Source organism: Theropithecus gelada, chromosome 15 (genome assembly GCF_003255815.1).
Source record: "Theropithecus gelada isolate Dixy chromosome 15, Tgel_1.0, whole genome shotgun sequence".
In the NCBI taxonomy this organism is placed as follows: Eukaryota; Metazoa; Chordata; class Mammalia; order Primates; family Cercopithecidae; genus Theropithecus; species Theropithecus gelada.
In genome coordinates, this window is record NC_037683.1 from 99,260,505 (window position 1) to 99,280,813 (window position 20,309).

Sequence of the window (20,309 nt, forward strand, 5' to 3'; positions counted from 1 at the left end):
TTTCTCATTTTCTAGTTGATTGCATCTTTGGTTTTTATTATTTAAAAAAAAAAAGGTAAACCAAAAATATTTTCTATTGTTATAATTGATCCTACAAGTTTTATAGATGTGAGTAAAAAAACCATTTTCTATCCTAACAGGATCTGGACATCCTGTATTAAGTACATAGTTTATGAAAACCAATGTCATTACAGCAAGCATTTAATTTCATTATTGTTTATAGGATTTTCCTATTTAATGTATATCTTTCAGTGAAAGAATATGTAAGAATGTTTTTGGTGATTTATTTGCTAGACCAGTGCTGTTGCAGAAGCTCAAAAATTGATGGTTCAAGCAGCAGATCTTCTTTCTGCCATTCATAATTCATTGCATCATGGCATCCAGGCCCAGAATGATACTACAAAAGGAGGTAATTGTTCAGTTTGCTTCTACTCTTTCTTTTCTTCGTTTCCATCAAAGTATTTAGTGTTTAGCTTGTACTAAAGTTTTTTTCAAGTCAGTCTTGTACCTTGGAATGTTTTACTCCAGAGACTTACAGTGTTTAGGTTCTCCTCTATAAATATATACTACACTAAAAAACAATACTGTACAACTTGGCCATTTCCTGTATATTACTATTTAGACTCAGAATATGTATCCTGTCTTACATTCGAGCTGTGATGTTACAGCCTGACGGGTTCTTCTTGCTGCCCAGAAAAGCCAACGCAGTGAGAACAGCAGAGAAGGAGTTTAATTACCATGAGGTCAGCCGAGTGGAAGCATGAGAGCTGTTTCTCAAATCTTCCTCCCTGAGAATTCAGGGACTAGAGTTTTTGAAGAATAGTTTGGCGGGCAGTGGGTGAGCAAGGAGAGGTTTGTTTCAGGAAGGGACAGTTACCATCTTTATTTTAAACTGTAAACTAGATTTGTCCCATAGTTGCTTGGCCTACACCAGGAATGAGCAAAGACAGCTTGTGAGGTTAGAAGCAAGACAGAGTCAGCTATGTCAGGTTTCTCTCATAATTTTTACAAAGGCTATTTCAGTGTTAACAGTGAATCACCTTTTTCATCACCTCTCCTCTTTACTCTTTTGTCTGAGAGATCATCACTTCCATTACACATGTTAGAAATGCTTGTTCCCCGGTGCTGTAAAGAAATAGCACTTGAACATAAATTTTATTTCCTCAGCAAGGCCATTTTTACTTTCTGCAGAAAGGGTACACTCGCCAGCAGTTCTGCCGTGAGAGTACACCCAACAAAGGAGACAGGGTCATTTATAACCTGACGCGTCCACCCTACTGCCGTGTCCGGTTTCTGTTGACTGGAACGGGACCTCACATTCTGTATTTGTCCCAATTGCCTAGCAACTTAGAACTTTTTAAAAGAGGCAAAGGCAGAGGAGAACAAAGAAAGGAGGAAGTAACTTGTGGAATGCTGAGAAAGGTAAAAACACCTTCAAATAAGGAAGAAGAACAGTCTATGACCTATTGCTTCCTTGGACCAGTATAAGCATGCCAGGGCAAATATCTAGGCTAAATTATGGGAGCTAAGAACATAAAGTACATTTGTTTCTTTGTTACGGCTAGCAGATATTTAAGAATGTTAGCACAGGTCTTTGAATAAATTTTGCTTCTAAAAGAAGTTACTATTTATTCCTAATTAGATGGAGAGGAAAGTCTTTGAAGAGGAACCTCTACTTTACTTTTTACCCACAGTCTACTCTGAACACCAGGCAGGCCTTAGATATTCTCCCTGTTTTGGAAAAACTTTCAGTCTGTATTTTTCCCGTGTTCTCACACCACCACAACAGTCATCAGCACAGAAGACTTGAGTGATCAACTTCTCTTTTTCCACACACACCAGCTGGGTGCCCTCTAATTAAACTGCCATTGAAGGAGTGTTTGTGGTAGTGTGTATGGAAAACAAACTCCAGCCTCTACTATCTACCTGGAGGTAATGCCAGATCCCACAGGTTGAGGGCTCAGTCCCCAAGACTGCTCTTGCTCCCCAGACACCAGTTCCAAGTCTGGGTTTCCAGAACTTCTGATCCACTGGCTTTAAGTTGGGATTCCCACGACTCTCGTTTTGGTTTCAGGTGATTTGCTGGAGTGACTTACAGAACTCTGGGAAACACTTACTGTGTTTACTGGTTTATTGTGGAGGGCTATAGGATACGAAGGATACAGAGGAAGAGATGCATAGGGTGAGGTATGGGTAAGGGTCTTGGAGCTTCCATGCCTTCCCTGGGTGTACTATCTCCTAGGAACCTCGACGTGTTCAGGTATCTGGAAGCTCTCTGAACTGTGTCCTCTTGAGTTTTTACAGAAGCTTCCTTACATAGGCATGATTGATTAAACCTTTGGCAGTTGGTGATCAACTTGACCTTCAGCCTCTCCCATCCCTAGAAGTTGTGGGGTGGGGCTGTAATCCTGCCTCTGTTTTTTTGGTTATCTGCCCTACCCTGAAGCTGTGATTCGCATACCAAAAGACAGCACTTGGAGAGTCTAAGGATTTTAGGAGTTACCTTAGGAAGCAAGAAGAAAGACCAAATATATATTTCATAATGTCACACCCTCTGTGTTCTCACTGCATTCATACAGGCCTCTGTTATATTTTTTTTAGTACATTGTATTTTAGTTTTTTACCCATTTGTCTTTCCATGAGATTTTGAGCACTTTTAGCCCAGGCACTTTCTTCTTGTGTATTGCCATGCTTGGCATGTTGTTGGCACTCAGATTTTATTTATGAACTATGCCTTAAAAAGAATAGTGTACCTCTGTTGTAAAGTTTACAGTGGGTTAATATTTTAGATAATGTGTAACAATTTTGATTGTCCTTAAAACTCATTACAATGGGATGATGTTTATATCCTTTTTTTCCCCCTCAACGACTTGGCCATTCCAGTAGAGATGAAGAGAAATTTATATGCTTCAAATTAGTGTTACCCAGTTGTCGGTCTTGTAACCAGAAAAGCAGATTTTTACTGATTGATACCTCACTCCTTTTCCACACCTACCCTCCATTTAGAGACAGGCATTGTGTTCCTCTTCCCATACATTTTTCTTTCCTTACTAAAATGTTAGGTAGTAGAGCAACCCAGAAGGTAATTTGGGTTAGGAAATGAATATTGTCGTAATTTTTATGTTTCTACTAGTTGTGCTAAATTTGTATTTATTTATCATCATTTTCACTTTTTCCAAAAGAGGGAATGTGTTTATAGGATGAATGACTAGGTGGCATTCTGTACCATGGGACATAAGGAGGTGGTTATGCATAGCAATGTAGTAGTACATGTTTACAGAGAGGGATAAAATGTCCACAACTCTTAAATGCTTTGAAATCTACAGCAGTAATACTTCTATGAAAACCACTGTATAATAAATGACTTCAAAGTAATTTGTTGGTTTGTGTATCAACAAGATCTTGAAAGCAAGAATCTTCCGGATGATTGGAATCTGGATGTTTCTTTTTGCCATGTCTGACTACTCCTGGTCTATTCTGCTCTGTATTTGTAATCAAGCAAACTCTTGAGATGATAATTTCCATGGGATCATTAGTAGATACAGCTTGTGACTTTCCTATATTTCAGACCAGTGCTAAAAATAGCTTGTGCATATGATCACCTCTATTACTCTGGTTTTATAGTATGCCGACAGGCTTCAGGAAAATTGTTTACATAAAATTGGCTTGAATAAACCTTTAAAAAATGTAATCTTATGACTAAGCAAGCGAAATTTTAAATTTAAGAACTACTCACCCTGTGCTTGTGTGTGTAATACCTTTTAGCTGGCGTAATTTAACTTTGTAATTATCCCTTAATCATAAGCCATACAATTCTATAATAAAAAAGTTAATGCCTTCTTAATGTCTATTCTAGTAGAAGAATGATGAGAAAATAGTAGTGTAGATTAGTTTTGGTCTCTACTCATTTTGCCTTCCGATTATATTACAACTCCAACTGGTGACAAAATGGCTGTGTAAATCCTGAAATCACTGAGCATTCATTTTAGCTTCTCATTGAAAGGTATATATTCAGTACAAATTGTAAACTGGCATTAAGGGAGAAAGTAGAAATAATCAGACTTGATCTGGGAATTACTTGCTGGTGCATTTATTCAATGCATAGTAATATCTTTATGAAGATGCGGAATACAAAAGCGGTTTTGGAGGTGGATAAGGAGGGCAGCTTACTGATAATGGGATTTTTTGATGTGGTTACATGGAGCACTGTAGTAGTAAAGTAAGTATAGTAAGTATTTGGCCCTGGAAAATGGATAGAAAAACAGATTTAGGAGTCATTTTCAGTGCTTATTGAGGGAGTAGATGTGTTTACTTGGGACTTGCTGGATTCAAAGATGTGACCTTGGGTTATATCGTTGTTGAGGAAGAAAGGAGCAAAAAAATCCAGTGAAACGGATGTTTTTCTTTGTTTTTGCTTGTGCTGTCTTGAATTTTATGGTTCTTTTTTATATATCTGTGGAAGTTTAGCTCATCCTTTAAAATGATGTTCACATCACCTCCTCCAGGGAGACTTTCCTGGTTCTGTTTGTCAAAATATTTTTTTCTTTCCCTGTTTGCTCATAGTTATCTGTGAATTGGGTCTAGTTTACCCTTTAGATTATGAGCATCTTTAACAGTTGCCAATGGAAATAATATATTTAAATTTATGTTGCCTGAAATTAGTAGATACTCTTGGGGATTGTATTTTCAAATCTAACACACAGTTTCAAGAGGACTTGTCATCTTTTAAAAATAAATTAAAAGATACCTGAATAAACTTGGTGGGTTGAACACATGTATTTGCTTTCTGAAATCCCAAAGAAGCAATGAAGAAGTGATTTTTTTCTTTCAGAGCATAATTGATAAAGATGGAAAAGACAGGGAAAGGGGAAAATAGCAACAAAGTTATTTTAGAAACTGGAAAACAGAAGGAGATTGACTTACCTATCTACAAATAACTGTATTTTTAGCCACTGATAGAGAACGTCAAAGGCAGCCCAGTTGAAACTGTGGATCTCCTGAAGGCTGCATTATTAGCTTGCCAGATACTTCTGGAAATGGGTATGAGAAATTTAGCTGAAAACATGAGAACTGGTTAATAATCTGTTCAGAAGCAGAAATTTCTTCCCCCTTTTTGCTGAGTGACATTCCTGAACCTCACAATACTAAAAGTTTATTCTCTGGAGGAAGGGGACAGAGGGATTCTGTACTTGAGGGTATATGAGGCCCAGTTGAAAGGGTACACATTATGAGAGAGTTAAGTGAAAGTTAAGTAGTTATTATTGTGACCTACTTTCTTTCCCCATCTCTCCTTTCCTTGCTCCACTCTGCTTTCAGAGCAGTGTAGCCAGGCACATGCTCTCCACTTAAGAGTTTAGAAGGTTCTTCTTAGGGAAATCTGACAAGTACAAGAGGTGAGGAAAAACAACAGCAAAATCTAAATACGACAATTTCAGCAGTTCCCCTGATAAAATGGCTTGGTTGAAAGCCTGACCTATATTCACCGTGCTCTTAATGTTTTTTTGGGTGTGTGCTCTAGTTTCAAATCTGAGTGTAGAGTTAAGGGTGGAAATCTCTAGCCTGAAAGAAAGGGAATAAAACAGGCAAGCAAACAAAATACCTTAAGAAAAATGAGAAAAATCAATACGTATGTCAAACAAAAATAGGATGTTATATGAAAGGAAAAAAGGGGAATATGTTCTTTGAGATTGAAAATAGAAGAGCACGGTGGGTGAGGGGCAAGGGGAGGGATAGCATTCAGAGAAATACCTAATGTAGATGATGGGTTGATGGGTGCAGCAAACCACTATGCACATGTATATGTATGTAACAGACCTGCATGTTTTGCACATGTATCCCAGAACTTAGAAGAGCAGAAATGACAAAAATAAATAGGAAGTTTAGAACACACAGTTGCAGAAATCTTAAGAGTCAAAAATGAAAAGGTTGAAAATAGGAAAGATAAAGATTATACTAGGCTTAGTCACGAAAGGTCTACTATCTAATAAAGGTAAGTAAATAAAACAAAGGATAAACTAATAAAAGTTGTTCCAGAAATATGGATCAGAAAATAGAAGCCAAAAAAAAAAAAAAAAATCACTGGATGTGGTAGCCCATGCCTGTAATCCTAGTACACTTTGGGAAGCCAAGGCAGGAAGATTGCATGAGACCAGGAATTCGAAACCAGCCTGTACAACATAGTGAGTCCCCATCTCTACAAAAAATTAAAAAATTAGCCAGGTGTGGTGGCACATGCTTTGTAGTCTTTTCTACTTGGAAGACTGAAGTGGGAGGATTGCCTGAGCCCAGGAGGTCGAGGCTACAATGAGCTATGATTGTACCACTGCACTCCAGCCTGCATGACAGAGAGAGACCCTGTCTTTTTAAAACAGACAAACAAACGTAAGAATATTTCCTGGAGACAGATGATATGAATGCTCAGTTTGAAAGAGCCAATAAAGAGCCATCCAGCACAACTAGAATGAAAACTGACTTGTATTGAGGTGGCATATCATTATGAAACTTTAGGAAAGTGGCAACAAATAGAAGATCCTAAGAGAAAAGAGGCAAAACCGAGTTACATACACAGAATCGAGACAGAATGTCACATGTGCAGCAGCAGTGGAAATTAGAAGTCAACGAAGCGAAAACAAAGATCCTAATGCAAAACTTCCTCAGAGCAATAGCAATGAAGACAGTGTAGTTCTGGATAGATACAGATCAGTGGAATATAATAGAATTGAGAGCCCAGAAATGAACACTCATATTCTCAGTTGCTGTTTGACAAGGGTGTCAAGACAATTCAATGAGGAAAGAAATGTCATCAGAGATGGTAAGACAACTGGATGTCCACATGCTGGAGGATAAAATTGGTTACTCCCTATCGCCCCTGCTGGTCATATACAAAAGTCAGCTCAGAATGGATCAGTGACTTGAATGTAAGAACTAAAGCTATAGAACTCTTAAAACATAGGCATTAATCTTACACCCAGATTAAAAAAAAAAGCAAACCTGAATGAAAAAATGGGCAAGAGATTTGAACAGATAATTCTTCAAATAAGATATGCAAATGAACAAAAAGTACATGAAAAGATGTGCAACAACATTAATCTTCAGGGAAATGCAAATCAAAATGAAAAGTTACTGCAGCCCACCCACTTGATTGCTTTAATAAAAAAGATAATAAAAAGTGTTGGCAAGGATGGGAAGAAACTGGAGCCCTAATACAGTACTGATTGGAATGTAAAATGATACAGCTCTCTTGGAGATAGTCTGGTAGTGTCTCAAATGTTAAACATAGAATTATCCAAGGGAAATGAAAACATCCATACAAAAAGTTATACACTAATGCTCATAGCAGCATTATTCATAATAGCCAAAAGGGAAAAACAGCCGAAATGTCCAATCAGTGGATGAATGGATACATAAAATGGTATATCCATGTAGTGGTGTATTATTTGTCAATGAAAAATGAAGTACCGAAGGACCTTTAAAACATTGTGTTACATGGAAGAATCCAATCAGAAAAGACCACGTATTATATGATTTCCATTTATATAAAATGTCCAAAGTTGGCAAATCCATAGAGACAAAGTGGATTCGTGGTTTCCTAGGATTGGGGGGAACATTTTAGGCAGGTAAGAGAGTGAGAGTGATTGCTAATGGGTATAGAGTTTCTTCGTGGGGTGATGAAAATGTCCTAAATTAGGTTGTGATAGTGTCACAACTCTGTGAATGTATAAAAAACCTTTGAATTGTGTACTTTAAATAGGTGAGTTATGTGGTATGCTGATTATATCTCATTAGAATTGTGAGTAAAAGAAAATCACCAGAGAAATGATTTCAAACTTTGGGGGATAATGATTTCTAATGTTGAATTCTAGACACAGACTATCATTTAATTTTGAGGAAAGATAATTTCAGGCGCTTACAGTCTCAGAATTTATCTCACAAAAGTTTTGGAAGATGTGCTCCATTAAAACATGGGAGTAAAGAAAGAGGGAAAGCTTGAGGTTTAGGGAAAATGAGAATCCATCATAAAATAATGAAGGAAATCCCCAGGATGGTGGTGAAGGGAGAAAAACACAACATAATAGCTGAGCACCATGTATGGACAAGTCCAGATTGGAGGAAGCCCCAAGGCTCTAGGGAAAATGTCTTGAAGATACAAGACCACTGTTGCGTTTGATATATTCAGAAGAGATTGAGATAACTGGCAAATGGTTTGGGGTTGAATTAAGCCTTATGAGACAATTATTAAACTTCGAAATGCATATGAAAATTAAAATTCACATCTGGGCAATGGATAACAAATCATAGTGGTGCTAATGCTGACTGACTGACTTGATCATAGTGGTGCAAACGCTGAATATTGATTATAACCAAAATTGTGATGTAACGGTATTGTAGGTGAGGGCACAGAAGTGTGTGCAGGCATATAATTTGTACATGGTTACAGTGCTACTTGTTTTTTGTTTTACACATTATCTCTGACTTCCTCCTTTTCAGGTCTCTGACATCTTCTGGAGATGGAGGAGGAAGTCAGAGATAATGTGTAACACTAAAAAGAAATTAAGGAGTACTCTGAGCCTGTTTTTTGGCAATATTTAGATCAAGGGTGTCCAATCTTTTTTTTTTTGGAGACAGAGTTTTGTTATTGTTGCCCAGACTGGAGTGCAATGGCGCGATCTTGGCTCAGTGCAACCTCTGCCTCCCGGGTTCAAGTGATTCTCCTGGCTCAGCCTTCTGAGTAGCTGGAATTACAGACGCTGGTCACCACGCCCGGCTAACTGTTTTGTATTCTTTTTTTAGTGGAGACGGAGTTTCACCATGATGGCCAGGCTGGTCTCCTGACCTCAAGTGATCCACCCGCCTTGGCCTTCCAAAGTGCTGGGTTTACGGGCGTGAGCCACCACGCCTGGCCAGGGGTGTCCAATCTTTTGGCTTCCCAAGGCCACACTGGAAGAAGAATTGTCTTGCATCACACATAAAATGTGCTAATGAGAGCTGATGAGCCAAAAAAAAGAAAAAATAACCAAAACAAATCTCATAATGTTTTAATAAAGTTTACAAACTGGTGTTGGACTGCATTCACAGTCATTGTGGGCTGCAAGTTGGACAGATTTGAGGTAGATAATACCAAAAAAGAAATACAGGAGATAACTAAGAGGAAATGGAAGAGATAGCCTCTGGGGAGAGAGAAATGGTGATGTTGGGTGGAGAACATGGTTAGACGATTGATTACTGGTTTTAATAAAAGCCTTGTTCAACTGATTCTTGAGCCACATGCATATGTGACTGAAAAAAAGTTAAAAATTTTGTGCATATTAAAAATAGATTAAAATATGTAGAATATGATGATACATTACCTGTGATAGGGCTCATTTAACTTCCTGAGGACTGACCTTGGCGCTGAAGACAAAACTATGCTGTTACAACCCAGTCGGCTTAACTTGCCCACGGTGGCAGTGTATTGTGCAGCAGAGGTGGAGCTGACTTCATTTTAAAATCACAAGCCATTAGAGAGTACTAAGCCATGATGTGCTAGTGCCAGGAGCCTGAGATGTTTATTCTTTTAGTTCAAAATTTTTTCTGTTTTTAACAAGTCCATGCATACCCACAGATGTGTGCTTGTGTGTGTCTAATCTAGAGGATTTCTGGTTTGGGGATGGTACTGTGAAGATGGCTCTGATGTTTCTACTCTCTAAAACCAGCCAAAATCTACAAGGAATATGGGAAATAGAATCTTTCCAGTGTCTTAAAAAAGTAGGGAACACTTATAACCAGAATCAAAATAGAATGGGACCCAGGAGAGGGAGAACATTGAGAATGGATACTTAGATTTTCATGGTGTAAACATAAGTAGACCTGCAAAGGACAGTGTTCTCACAAGAGGTTGACATAACTTGAAGGGACAAAACTAGGGATTCTCTTGGAATAATCACAGGTGTGGAGTACACAAGCTGACTGTGTTAAACTATGTGAATAATACCTTGGGAGAGGCAAAGGAGGTGGGACTCTGCTAGAAAACATGCACATTGCTGTCTTTGTTTCTGCTGCAAGACAGGAGATGCTGTTGATGTTTTAGTAGTCTGGTTAACTGGTAATCTTTGTGTCAGTAAAAGAAACGCATGGACATGGGCACATAACATGGCTTAAGGAAAGTCAGGCCTCCTGATAGTCTAGAGTGCTATTCTAACACCTCACTCAAAAAACTGGTTCAAGAAGCACTCCTTCAGTGATATCATAATCAAAAAAGAAACTGCATAGTATTTATACACAAGTATTCCAAGAAAATAGCACAAATCAAGAAAGCAGATGAAAAACACTGCTCAGAAACACTTTTGTACAAAAATTGAAAGAATATATTTAAAAATGACCTCTGTAGAACAAGAGCAGAAAGCAAAAATACTAAGACTAAAGGAAGAAATAACGAATAACAGAAAGGGAGTAAAAGTGACCAGGCAGAGTTCAGGAAAGCAGTATAAGAAAAATCCTGAGAGATCTCATTGAAAATAGCAAAAGTGTTCTAGACATTGCTGAAAAGCCATGAAGGACTTTGAGGGCCAGGTGTTGTGGCTCAGGTCTGTAATCCCAACAGTTTGGGAGGCCGAGGCAGGCAGATCACCTGAGGTCGGGAGTTCAAGACCAGCCTGACCAACATGGAGAAACCCCCGTCTCTACTAAAAATACAAAATTAGCTGTGGTGGTGCATGCCTGTAGTCCCAGCTACTTGGGAGGCTGAGTCAGGAGAATCGCTTGAACCTGGGAGGCAGAGGTTGCAGTGAGCCAAGATCATGCCATTGCACTCCAGTCTGGGCAGCAAGAGTGAAACTCAGTCTCAAAAAAAAAAAAAAAGGACATAGAGGTCAGGATTGAGGAAAAAACTAAGTGAAACAGAAGTGAGCAAAGGAGATTTGAAGTATGATGAGAAAGTAATAGCAAAAGAAGACTCAGTATACATATAATTGGTGTCCCTTAAGATGTGAACTGTATAATGGAACAGAAAAAAATGTTAGACATTTCTAGAAGAAACTAGAATTAAATCCGTAGGTGTGCATTGAAAGAGTATAATGTGTTCCAGGATAAATTAATAAAGAATTATTAATAGTAAAATAGAGCCTAGTAAATTACTTAAGATCTAAAGCAACCTATATTGGCTTCATGGTTCTTCACATCACCATCAACACAGAAAGTAACATAATATCTTCAAAGTCCTCAAGTAAAGAACTGTGACCTGCTGGGCGCAGTGTCTCACACCTGTAATCCCAGCACTTTGGGAGGCCAAGGCGGGTGGATCACAAGGTCAGGAGTTTGAGACCAGCCTGACCAACATGGTGAAATCCTGTCTCTAATAAAAGTAGAAAAATTAGCTGGGCATGGTGGTGGGCACCTATAATCCCAGATACTCAGGAGGCTGAGGCAGGAGAACTGCTTGAACCTGGGAGGCAGAGGTTGTGATGAGCTGAGATCGCGGCATTGTACTTCAGCCTGGGCAACAGAGTGAGACTCAAAAAAAAAAAAAAAAAGAACTGTGATATAAAACTTTTACACTCATTCCAAAGGTCTTCAACTGACACTTGTACAAATATTTTTAAACTAGCAAGAACTTGGAATATTTTTCCAAAAACCTTTTCCCTGGAGGAGAAAGACTGAAATCAGGAATGAAATTCAGCCTACTGAGACATAAATGGAAAAGCTGTGACAGGACAGACATTGAGCATTGATTCTGTTTCATTGTATAACTGTAGTTAAAACGCTGGAAATTGATTTTACTAAATATAATGTAACAGAAGTGTCAAGAATCTTGACGATATAGAAGTAATTAACCAAAGTCAGGAAGTAATGGGGAAGACTAATTTTCTTTTATATGCAGGGATCCAGAGATACTGGTTAAAGCTGAGAAATCATCTGTAATATAAAGATAGGTATATTTCAACATGTAGAGGTAACAAATGGTGATAGAGATAAGACTATTCAAGTTTGGTGCTTGTCGTAGTTCATTTTGTGTTGCTGTAACAGAGTACCTGAGACTGGGTGATTTATTTTGAAAGAGGTTTACTTAGCTCATGGTTCTGCAGCCTGGGAAGTTCAAGATTCATGGGACACGCTCAGCTTCTGATGAGACTATGCACTGGGTCAAAACATGGCAAAGAAGTTTAAAGCAGACACGTGGAAAGAGGAACCAAACAGAAAGAACCTCCCTTTTAACATTACACTATCGTAGGAACTAATCCGTACCTATGAGAACTAATCCAGTCTCACGAGAGTGAGAAGGCATTAATCTGTTTAGGAGATATCTGCCCACTTTACTCAGACATCTCCTGTTAGGCCCCATCTCCCAGCACTGTTGTACTGGCAGTTAAACTTCATGAATTTTGGTGGGCACAAAAACACATCCAAACCATAGCAATGGCCAAAGGAAGGTAAAGGGAGGTCTTTAGCATTATCATTGTTTATTATCGGTAAGAAGATTAACAGATACCTTTCTGAAGGAATAGAACTTTAGAGATATTAATAAAGTTGTAGATACAAAATTAATAAAAGACTTCTCAATTATCAGAAAATACAGCAAAGAATGAATGATCTTAATGAAAGATAAAGGGAACCATGTATTTCCAATTTAGTGATAACAAAACTAAGTTCTGATTGTTGCTCCTCTTTCCTTCTCTTGAAAAAATTCACTCCTAATGCCATGAGGTGGGCCTGAGCACAATGGGCATGTGCACTAGAGCAAGACTTTGGAGCCTGCCTTAGGGATGAGGATGGTGTCCACATGGGAGAGAGGAGTAGCCTGACATAAGGTGGTGTAACCATGTGGGTAGGTGGAGAGTCCTTTTAGCAGGGCGAGGCCTAGCATGGGCCATCAAAGTCTGTGTGGAGTAAGGAAGTGTCCATGCAGAATGGTAGTGGAATGGGGAGGGCATCTGCAAAGAGATAGACCTAGAGCAGGAGTTTGGAACAGTTCAAGGTACCTTGAAAGCATCACCATGAATGGGTAGCCTAACTGGATTCACTGCTTCTTATAGAAGGATATCTCCACGGGAGTGTAGCTGAGCTTGGGGTGCCTGAGCCTAAGCAGGATCAAGAAGGGGACCATGTGGGAACAACCTGGCACTGTATGTCAGGAGCCTAAGTAGGATGAGGAGGGTGTGTCTATGGGAAGGCAGCCTAGTACAGGGTTTTGGAGTGTAAAGGCAGGGAGTAGAGAGAGGCATGGGGTGTGGGAGTCCAGGCAGGGTAGGCTCATGTTAATGAGGCCTGGCAGAGTAGGGTGGTGAAACCTGAGGTAAATTCATGGAGGTGGTTGTGTACAGGGCTGTCAGAGACCAAGCCAGGTAATGAGGGCATCTGTGCATGGGGGTGACCAGGTGCAGGGTTTCAGAGCCTAAGCATGTTGAAAAGGGTGTCCTTGTGGAAGGTTGCCCAGGTATAGGTGTCAGATCATAAGTGGGGAGAAGAGGCTGTCCAGGAGGACAGGATGGCATGGATGTCAAAGCCTAAGCAGGAAGAGAAGAGTAGAAAGGTGGCCCCATGTGGGAAGTTGCAGCCTAAGCAGATTGATGAAAAGCTTATGTGCAGAAAGGTAGCCTGTTGTGGGGTATCAAAGCTCAGCTGGGGTGAGGAGAGCATCTCTAGAGGAGTGCCAAATGGAGTGGAGGTTATGGTGGCCTAACATGTCAGTGAGAGATTGTAGTGGACTGAATGATGGTCCCAAAGCTATCAAGGTCCTATTTCTACTTCTCAGAACCTGTAAATATTTATTTGGGAAAGGGATCTTTATAAATGTGATTGTTAAGAGTCTTGTGATGAGGGGGTGATCATGGATTGTCTGGCTGTACCCAAATATCGTTAAGTGTCCTTCTAAAAGAGGTGGATGGGCCGGTCACGGTGTAAGTCTTACTCTGTCACCCAGGCTGGGGTGCAGTGGCACAATGTAAGCTTACTGCAGCCTTTGCCTGCCAGGTTCAAATGATTCTCCCACCTCAGCCTCCTGGGTAGCTGGGATTACAGGCGTACACCACCATGCCTGGCTAATTTTTGTGTTTTTAGTAGAGATGGGGCTTCACCCTGTTGTCCAGGCTGGTCTTGAACTCCAGACCTCAAGTGATCCACCCACCTTGGCCTCCCAAAGTGCTGTGATTACAGGCGTGAGCCACCACATCCAGCTAGGAAAGGCTAATCTGTAGGGACAGGAAGAAGTACCTTGGTTGCTGAGCATTGGAGTGATAGACTGGGAAATTGCACGGAAAAACCTTTTGGGGTGGTAAAAACATTCTTTTTGTTGATTGTGGTAGTTACATGGTTGTACATATTTTTCAGACCATTGAACTGTACATTTGATGTTTGTATTGTATGTGAATTATGCCTCAATAAAATTAGAAAAAGGAAGTTTCTCCCACACATGGAAGAAACTTGTAGTAGTGATTATTTCTCAAGAGATAAACTGGGGATCACAAGTGGGCGACTTTTTTTTCCCTTAAACTCAGTGGTAAGAATGAGATTTTCAGAAAACCCTTTGCATCTATTACCTATTCAAAAATATACACTAAAAAGTGTCAGATATGTAGATTTGTATGGTATTACACCCTAGGTTACTCTCACCAATGACTAGGGTATGATATTTATTGAGGCCATGCCTTGAGTTTAACAGTTGTGATTTAATACTATTTTGTAACATTTTGATTAAATATAACATAAAGCTTACCATTTTAACCATTTTAAGTATCACTGACATTAAGTACATCTACATTGCTGTGCAACTATCATCACTATTTCCAGAACTTTTTTATGTTCCCAAACTGGAACTCTACCCCTTAAACATGAACTCCCAGTTCCCTCCTCCGCATAAACCCTCATGGCCATTATTATACTTCTCTCTCTGAATTTGACTGTTCTAGGTCCCTCATACAAGTGATATTATACAGTACTTGTCCTTTTGTGTCTGGCTTAGTACACTTTTACAACTTTTTGTAGAAGGAAATAAAGTAGCCAAGAAGTGCAGAATAACATGACCGAAGCTCAGCAGCTTTTATTTTGTTTTCCAGAATTCTTTCCAACTTAAGGGCAGCCAAAACTCATTATTTTAATAAACCTGACTATAAATTGCTTGTGTAACTCATGAAAGTTATGTCGAATAAATTATATAGTCTCTCTCTTGACTAATACATTTCCAGATCTTTAATTTTGACATCTAATTTACTTTTAGAATAACTTACTTTGCTCAATAAAACCAAAGTACTTGTTACCATAAATCTTTTATCAAGGGGGAAGGGGAAGGTGAAGAGAAGTTGGTTAATGGGTACAAAAATACAGTTAGATAGATGGAATATGTTCTATTTTTTGATAGTGTAGAAGGGAGACTGTAGTTATTATTTTGTTGTGTATTTCAGAACAGCTAGCAGAGAATTGGAATGTTACCAGTACAAAGAAGAGAGAAGTGTTTGAAGTGACAGATACCCTAATTACCCTGATTTGATTATTATACATTGTGTACATGTATCAAAATATCACATATACCCCAAAAATACATACAACTGTTATACATCAGTTTTTAAAAAAGAAAAAGTTATTATGTAATGACCATGTACTGTTGGTAATACTTTTCTGTTGTTAATAATGAAGACCAGTGACCTAACAGGAATTTTAGGACTTTCACAGTTTAAACCTGTGTATCATAATGTTTTGAAAATATCAGTTATACTTTATTATTTTAAGAGAATGCTAGTTGAAGGGAAGATAATCTTATTTGGCCCTCTTGTACTGAGTGACTTTAGCATTTTATTTATTTTTAATTTTTAATTTTTTGAGATGGGGTCTGGCTGTTTTGGCCAGGTTAGTCTTGAACTCATGGCCTCAAGCAATCCTCCTGTCTCAGCATCCTAGTGGGCTAGGATTACGGGCACAAGCCACTGTGCCTGGCTTAGCATTTTATTTATGAAGTGTTTTAACAGGAAAACCAAGATAATTTTTATATACCTATAGACTTGTGAAATAAGAAGGAAGCTCTGAAAATTATGTTGTTTAATTTGTATCCAGTTCAGTTCAGGAAAACTTCAGTGGGCATATGCTAGGTGGGAAGTGCCATGAATTATGTTTCTTTCTGAGCTCATTTAGTAAGGGGCATTAGAGCCTGTTCAGGTTATTTCCATATAAGACAACCTGAAATAGTGTGGTAGAGGTATGAAGTACAGTGGGAAAATGTTAAAACAGTTTATTCTGGGAAGATATTGGGTTTGATAAAGCTTCTTTTAACTTTTTATAATTTCTACTGCCTTGAAACCAAATGCAATCTCCTGGCTACCTTTTAGCCCCTCAGCCGTAGTCTACATCCTGAATAACTGGTTTGATCTTTTATTGTAACTGGGTTCTTACCCTTTTTTCTAGTCAAGCAACTTATGATGTCTGGTATAGGATGGTTACTGAATTCTTATGCAGGAGATTCAACAACAGCTGAGACTTAAAAATAGCCATTAGCAACTCCTTTAATCATTAACATGGACCAAAAATGTAGAGGAGAAAAAGTTTAAATATATGTGGAGAATGGAGAGGAGTATATAGATAACTTCTAAATTTATCATAGAAGCTTTGTTTCCAGGCTATTTATAGGCTTCTATTTTTACTTCCTGAGTTTAGAGAAGTTAGGAGTTGGAAAATTGCAACTCCTTAAGGAAAAAAGAAAAGCCATATTCTCTGTCCTGTAGGCAGTGGTCCCCACCCAACCTTTTTGGCACCAGGGACTGGTTTTGTGGAAGACAATTTTTCCACCAACAGGGGTGGGAGGAGGATGGTTTCTGGTTGATTCAAGTGCATTATATTTATTGTGCACTTTATTTCTATTATTACATTGTAATATATAATGAAATACACAGCTCACCATAATGTAGACACAATGGGAGCCCTGAGCTTGTTTTCCTGCAAGTAGACAGTCCCCTTTGGTGGTGATGGGAGACAGTGACAGATCATCAAGCATTGGGTTCTCATAAGAATCGTGCGACCTAGATCCCTCATTTTCACACCTCACAATAGGATTTGCGCTCCTATGAGAATCTAATGCCGCTGCTGATCTGACAGGAAGTGGAGCTCAGGCAGTAATGGGAGTGATGGGGAGCGGCTGTAAGTACAAATGCAGCTTTGCTTGCTTGCCCACTGCTCACCTCCTGCTATGCAGCCTGGTTCCCAATAGGCTACAAACCGCTACTAGACCTGGGCTGGGGACCCCCGCTGTAGACCTTTTACATGCTTGGAAGACCTCGTCTTGACTAATACTTTGTCCTTTGAATAACTCAAAACTTTTCTAGGAAGTCGTTCCTGTAATTTTTCAATGGATTATTAAATCCTGGGTGTATCCACACTGAATTATGATTGCTTGTTGTATTTGTGTAGACCAGTGTTTCTCAACTGGGGCCTCCCAGGGACATTTGGCAATGTCTGGATGCATATTTGGTTTTCACAGTAAAGCAGGTGCTACTGGCATCTCGTGTGAAGAGATCAGTGCTGCTGCTTTTTAGTTTGTATGAAAGTGAATGTAGTACAGAATATAATATTGGTTGTCCATTTCCCATTATTGTTTACTTTCCATGGTAATACAGATTTTCATGAGTGGCTATTATCCACTTAATTTTCTACTTGTGACATAGGCCTCTAAAAATGTGTGGATTAAGAATAAAAGAATATTCCTGAATAATAATTTTAGATGCACGTTAGAATGCTTTCAGGGAAAATAAGGGTGATACACTATTGAAGTATCTGAATTCCATGCATTTATTAAAACTCAAAATATATTTGTGTTGGTATGGTGAAGAAGCTTTTTATAGCATTGGTATTACTACTTTAGTTCTATATGAAGTTTTCAAACTATTGCATTATAGTAGAAACAGCCTTTCATTTTATTTGGAGCGTGCTGCATATCTTGTTACTGAGCAAACATATGAGCTGGGTATTTAGGTGTTTGAGAAATTAAGCCAGTTCCTGCTTTCAGAACAGCTTAGAGAGAGGGGAAAATGACATAACTCCATATAGACAGTGCGGTAGTATATATAGAAAGTACTGGGGAGAGTTGAGGAGGAGAAGGCATTCAAGCTGTTTCAAAACTACCAGCCTAATCATAGGGGATAGGTTTTACAGGTAGAGGAAATAGTTTGCGTAAAAAGTAAAGAGGCATAAAAGAGCATGAAATTTGTGAGTCACTGCATGCTTATAGTTTACAGTGCTTAAGGAGAAGGGAGTGTTCAGAGATCATTTTCAGAAAAAGGTTAAAACCATGACTCTCATACAGATATAAAACAAAAATGAATGTGACCGGGTGCGGTGGCTCACGCCTGTAATCCCAGCACTTTGGGAGGCTGAGGCAGGCCAATTACTTGAGGTCAGGAGTTCAAGACCCACCTGGCCAATATGTTGAAACCCCATCTCTACTAAAAATACAAAATTTAGCTGGGCATGGTGGTGGACACCTGTAATCCCAGCTACTTGGGAGGCTGAGGCAGGAGAATTGCTTGGTCTTGCCACTACACTCCAGCTTGGGCAATAGAGTGAAACTCCATTTCAGGGGGGAAAAACAAAAAAAGAATGCTAAAATCATTCAAACACATGTTATAGCAGTTCAAATGTAAACTTTTAAACAGCACACATTTATATGAAGTAATGGAATGTTGAAATAAGTTGTAAATGGTAGCAAAGTTGTTTTTTTTTCCATAAAAGGGGAAAGAAGTCAATGAATTTCTACCAGATAGGATAGAAATTGCATGTTTGTCACTTGCCTACAATTTATAGATTTATGGAATAGCTCCCGTGGAATCAATCTGACAGTGAGTAGTTTTCCATTGGAGTGCAGTTTTTTTTTTTTTTCTATAGGGAGAGCAGGAAATTGGAAAGCACCTTCCATTGTTCTACCAAAGAATCTGTACTGTATATAATAGGGAGTCAACAAAGTTTTTGGATTTGGAGAATGAAACCAGGCTGTGTTTTAGATGAAACAGTTGAGGTGGCAGCGTATAGGTTTAATTGAATGAGGGAGCAATCAGTGCAGTTAGGCTGTTGCAGTAGCAGTAAGAGGGAAGAGGAGGGATAGATCGAGTGTACATTAGGAATTAGAATCTTTAAAACTTATTAGGCATAGGCAAGGCAATGAGAAGAGACAAGGCTTTTGGCTTAAGCAATTGTAAGGATAGTGGGTCATTTTACTGAGAAAGGGGGCCTGTAAGAGGAAAAGCAGTGTTAGGGGAAAAACAGAGAGTGTTTGGACATTTGCCTTTTGAGATGATACAGCATACCAAGGTGGAAATGTTCCTTATGCAGTTATAAGCCATAGGTTTGGAACTAAGGATTGTGGGCTAAAGATTTCAGTCTGGAATCATCATTTAAATCGGAATTTATATTAGAATAAGTAACATCAACCAGTTGCCTAGGGAGAAAATACAGAGAAGAGGAAAAAGACCAAGAACCCTGGGAACATCTTTATTTGCATGGTCCTAAAGAACAATTATGGTGTATATCTCAGGGGCATTATAATATGGTTGTCAGTCTTTTAATTCTTAATAACAACAGCTTTTCAGCTTTAATTTTATCTTTCATTGGCATGTGAAACCATATTTTTTCTTAGGTTGTGGTCTGTTTGTAGACTAGCAGGAGAACTTTGAATAAAAAATTCTTATTCATGTGTCATTCTAGCGATATACTCCCTCATTTTAGATTTCAAGTTGAGGAAGACTTGGTTTGGAGCTATGCACTAGTGTGAAAAGAGAGATCACCAGTGGACAGAGAAGAAAGAGGAACTTACCCTTAGGTGTCTTACAATACTGTCTTTAAAGCATTGTGGATTTCTGTAATTACATCTCGTACCAAATGCATTTCGGACTCATTGAGGGCTAAGGGCTGAGGGCTATGCTGCTTTGCTCTGCTATTTAGGATTATTGTATAGCTAAGTTTGAATGGATTCTACTGTTTAGTAATTGAGGGGAAGAGAAGCCTACATTATTTGTGTTCCCATTTTACCTTTCTTCACAATTTCATGGTTAATGTATCATTTCCTCTGTGTTGAAGGAATATAATGACCCTATTTTTTCCTCGGAGTTTTTTCTTCGAGTTCATTTTGACATAGAAACACCTCCCTCACCGCTATCACCACCATGTAGGAAGGAAGTACAGTTTTAGGTTATTAAATCTACTTATTTAGTTTTTTAAAAATGTATATATATAGATGTATTCTAAACTATAAAATCTGTTTAGAGGATTTTGTGGTTAAAATTTGTTTGAAAAAGCTTTTTAAACTGGCATTTTTATATTTAATAGCATTTGCAGTTTTAAATTCAGAGAAACATTGAAAAATT

The 20,309-nt window shown here is 38.7% G+C and overlaps 1 protein-coding gene across 3 annotated transcripts in view; it reads left to right on the plus strand.

Annotated features, from left to right (window-relative positions):
* Positions 1-20,309, plus strand: part of NAA35 (N(alpha)-acetyltransferase 35, NatC auxiliary subunit) — a 92,662-nt gene that overhangs the window by 37,570 nt on the left and 34,783 nt on the right. For all 3 annotated transcript variants that reach the window (XM_025360243.1, XM_025360242.1, XM_025360241.1), the window contains exon 11: positions 295-409. In XM_025360243.1, coding sequence (XP_025216028.1) covers positions 295-409 — 115 coding nt within the window. The remainder of the gene's footprint in view (positions 1-294; positions 410-20,309) is intronic.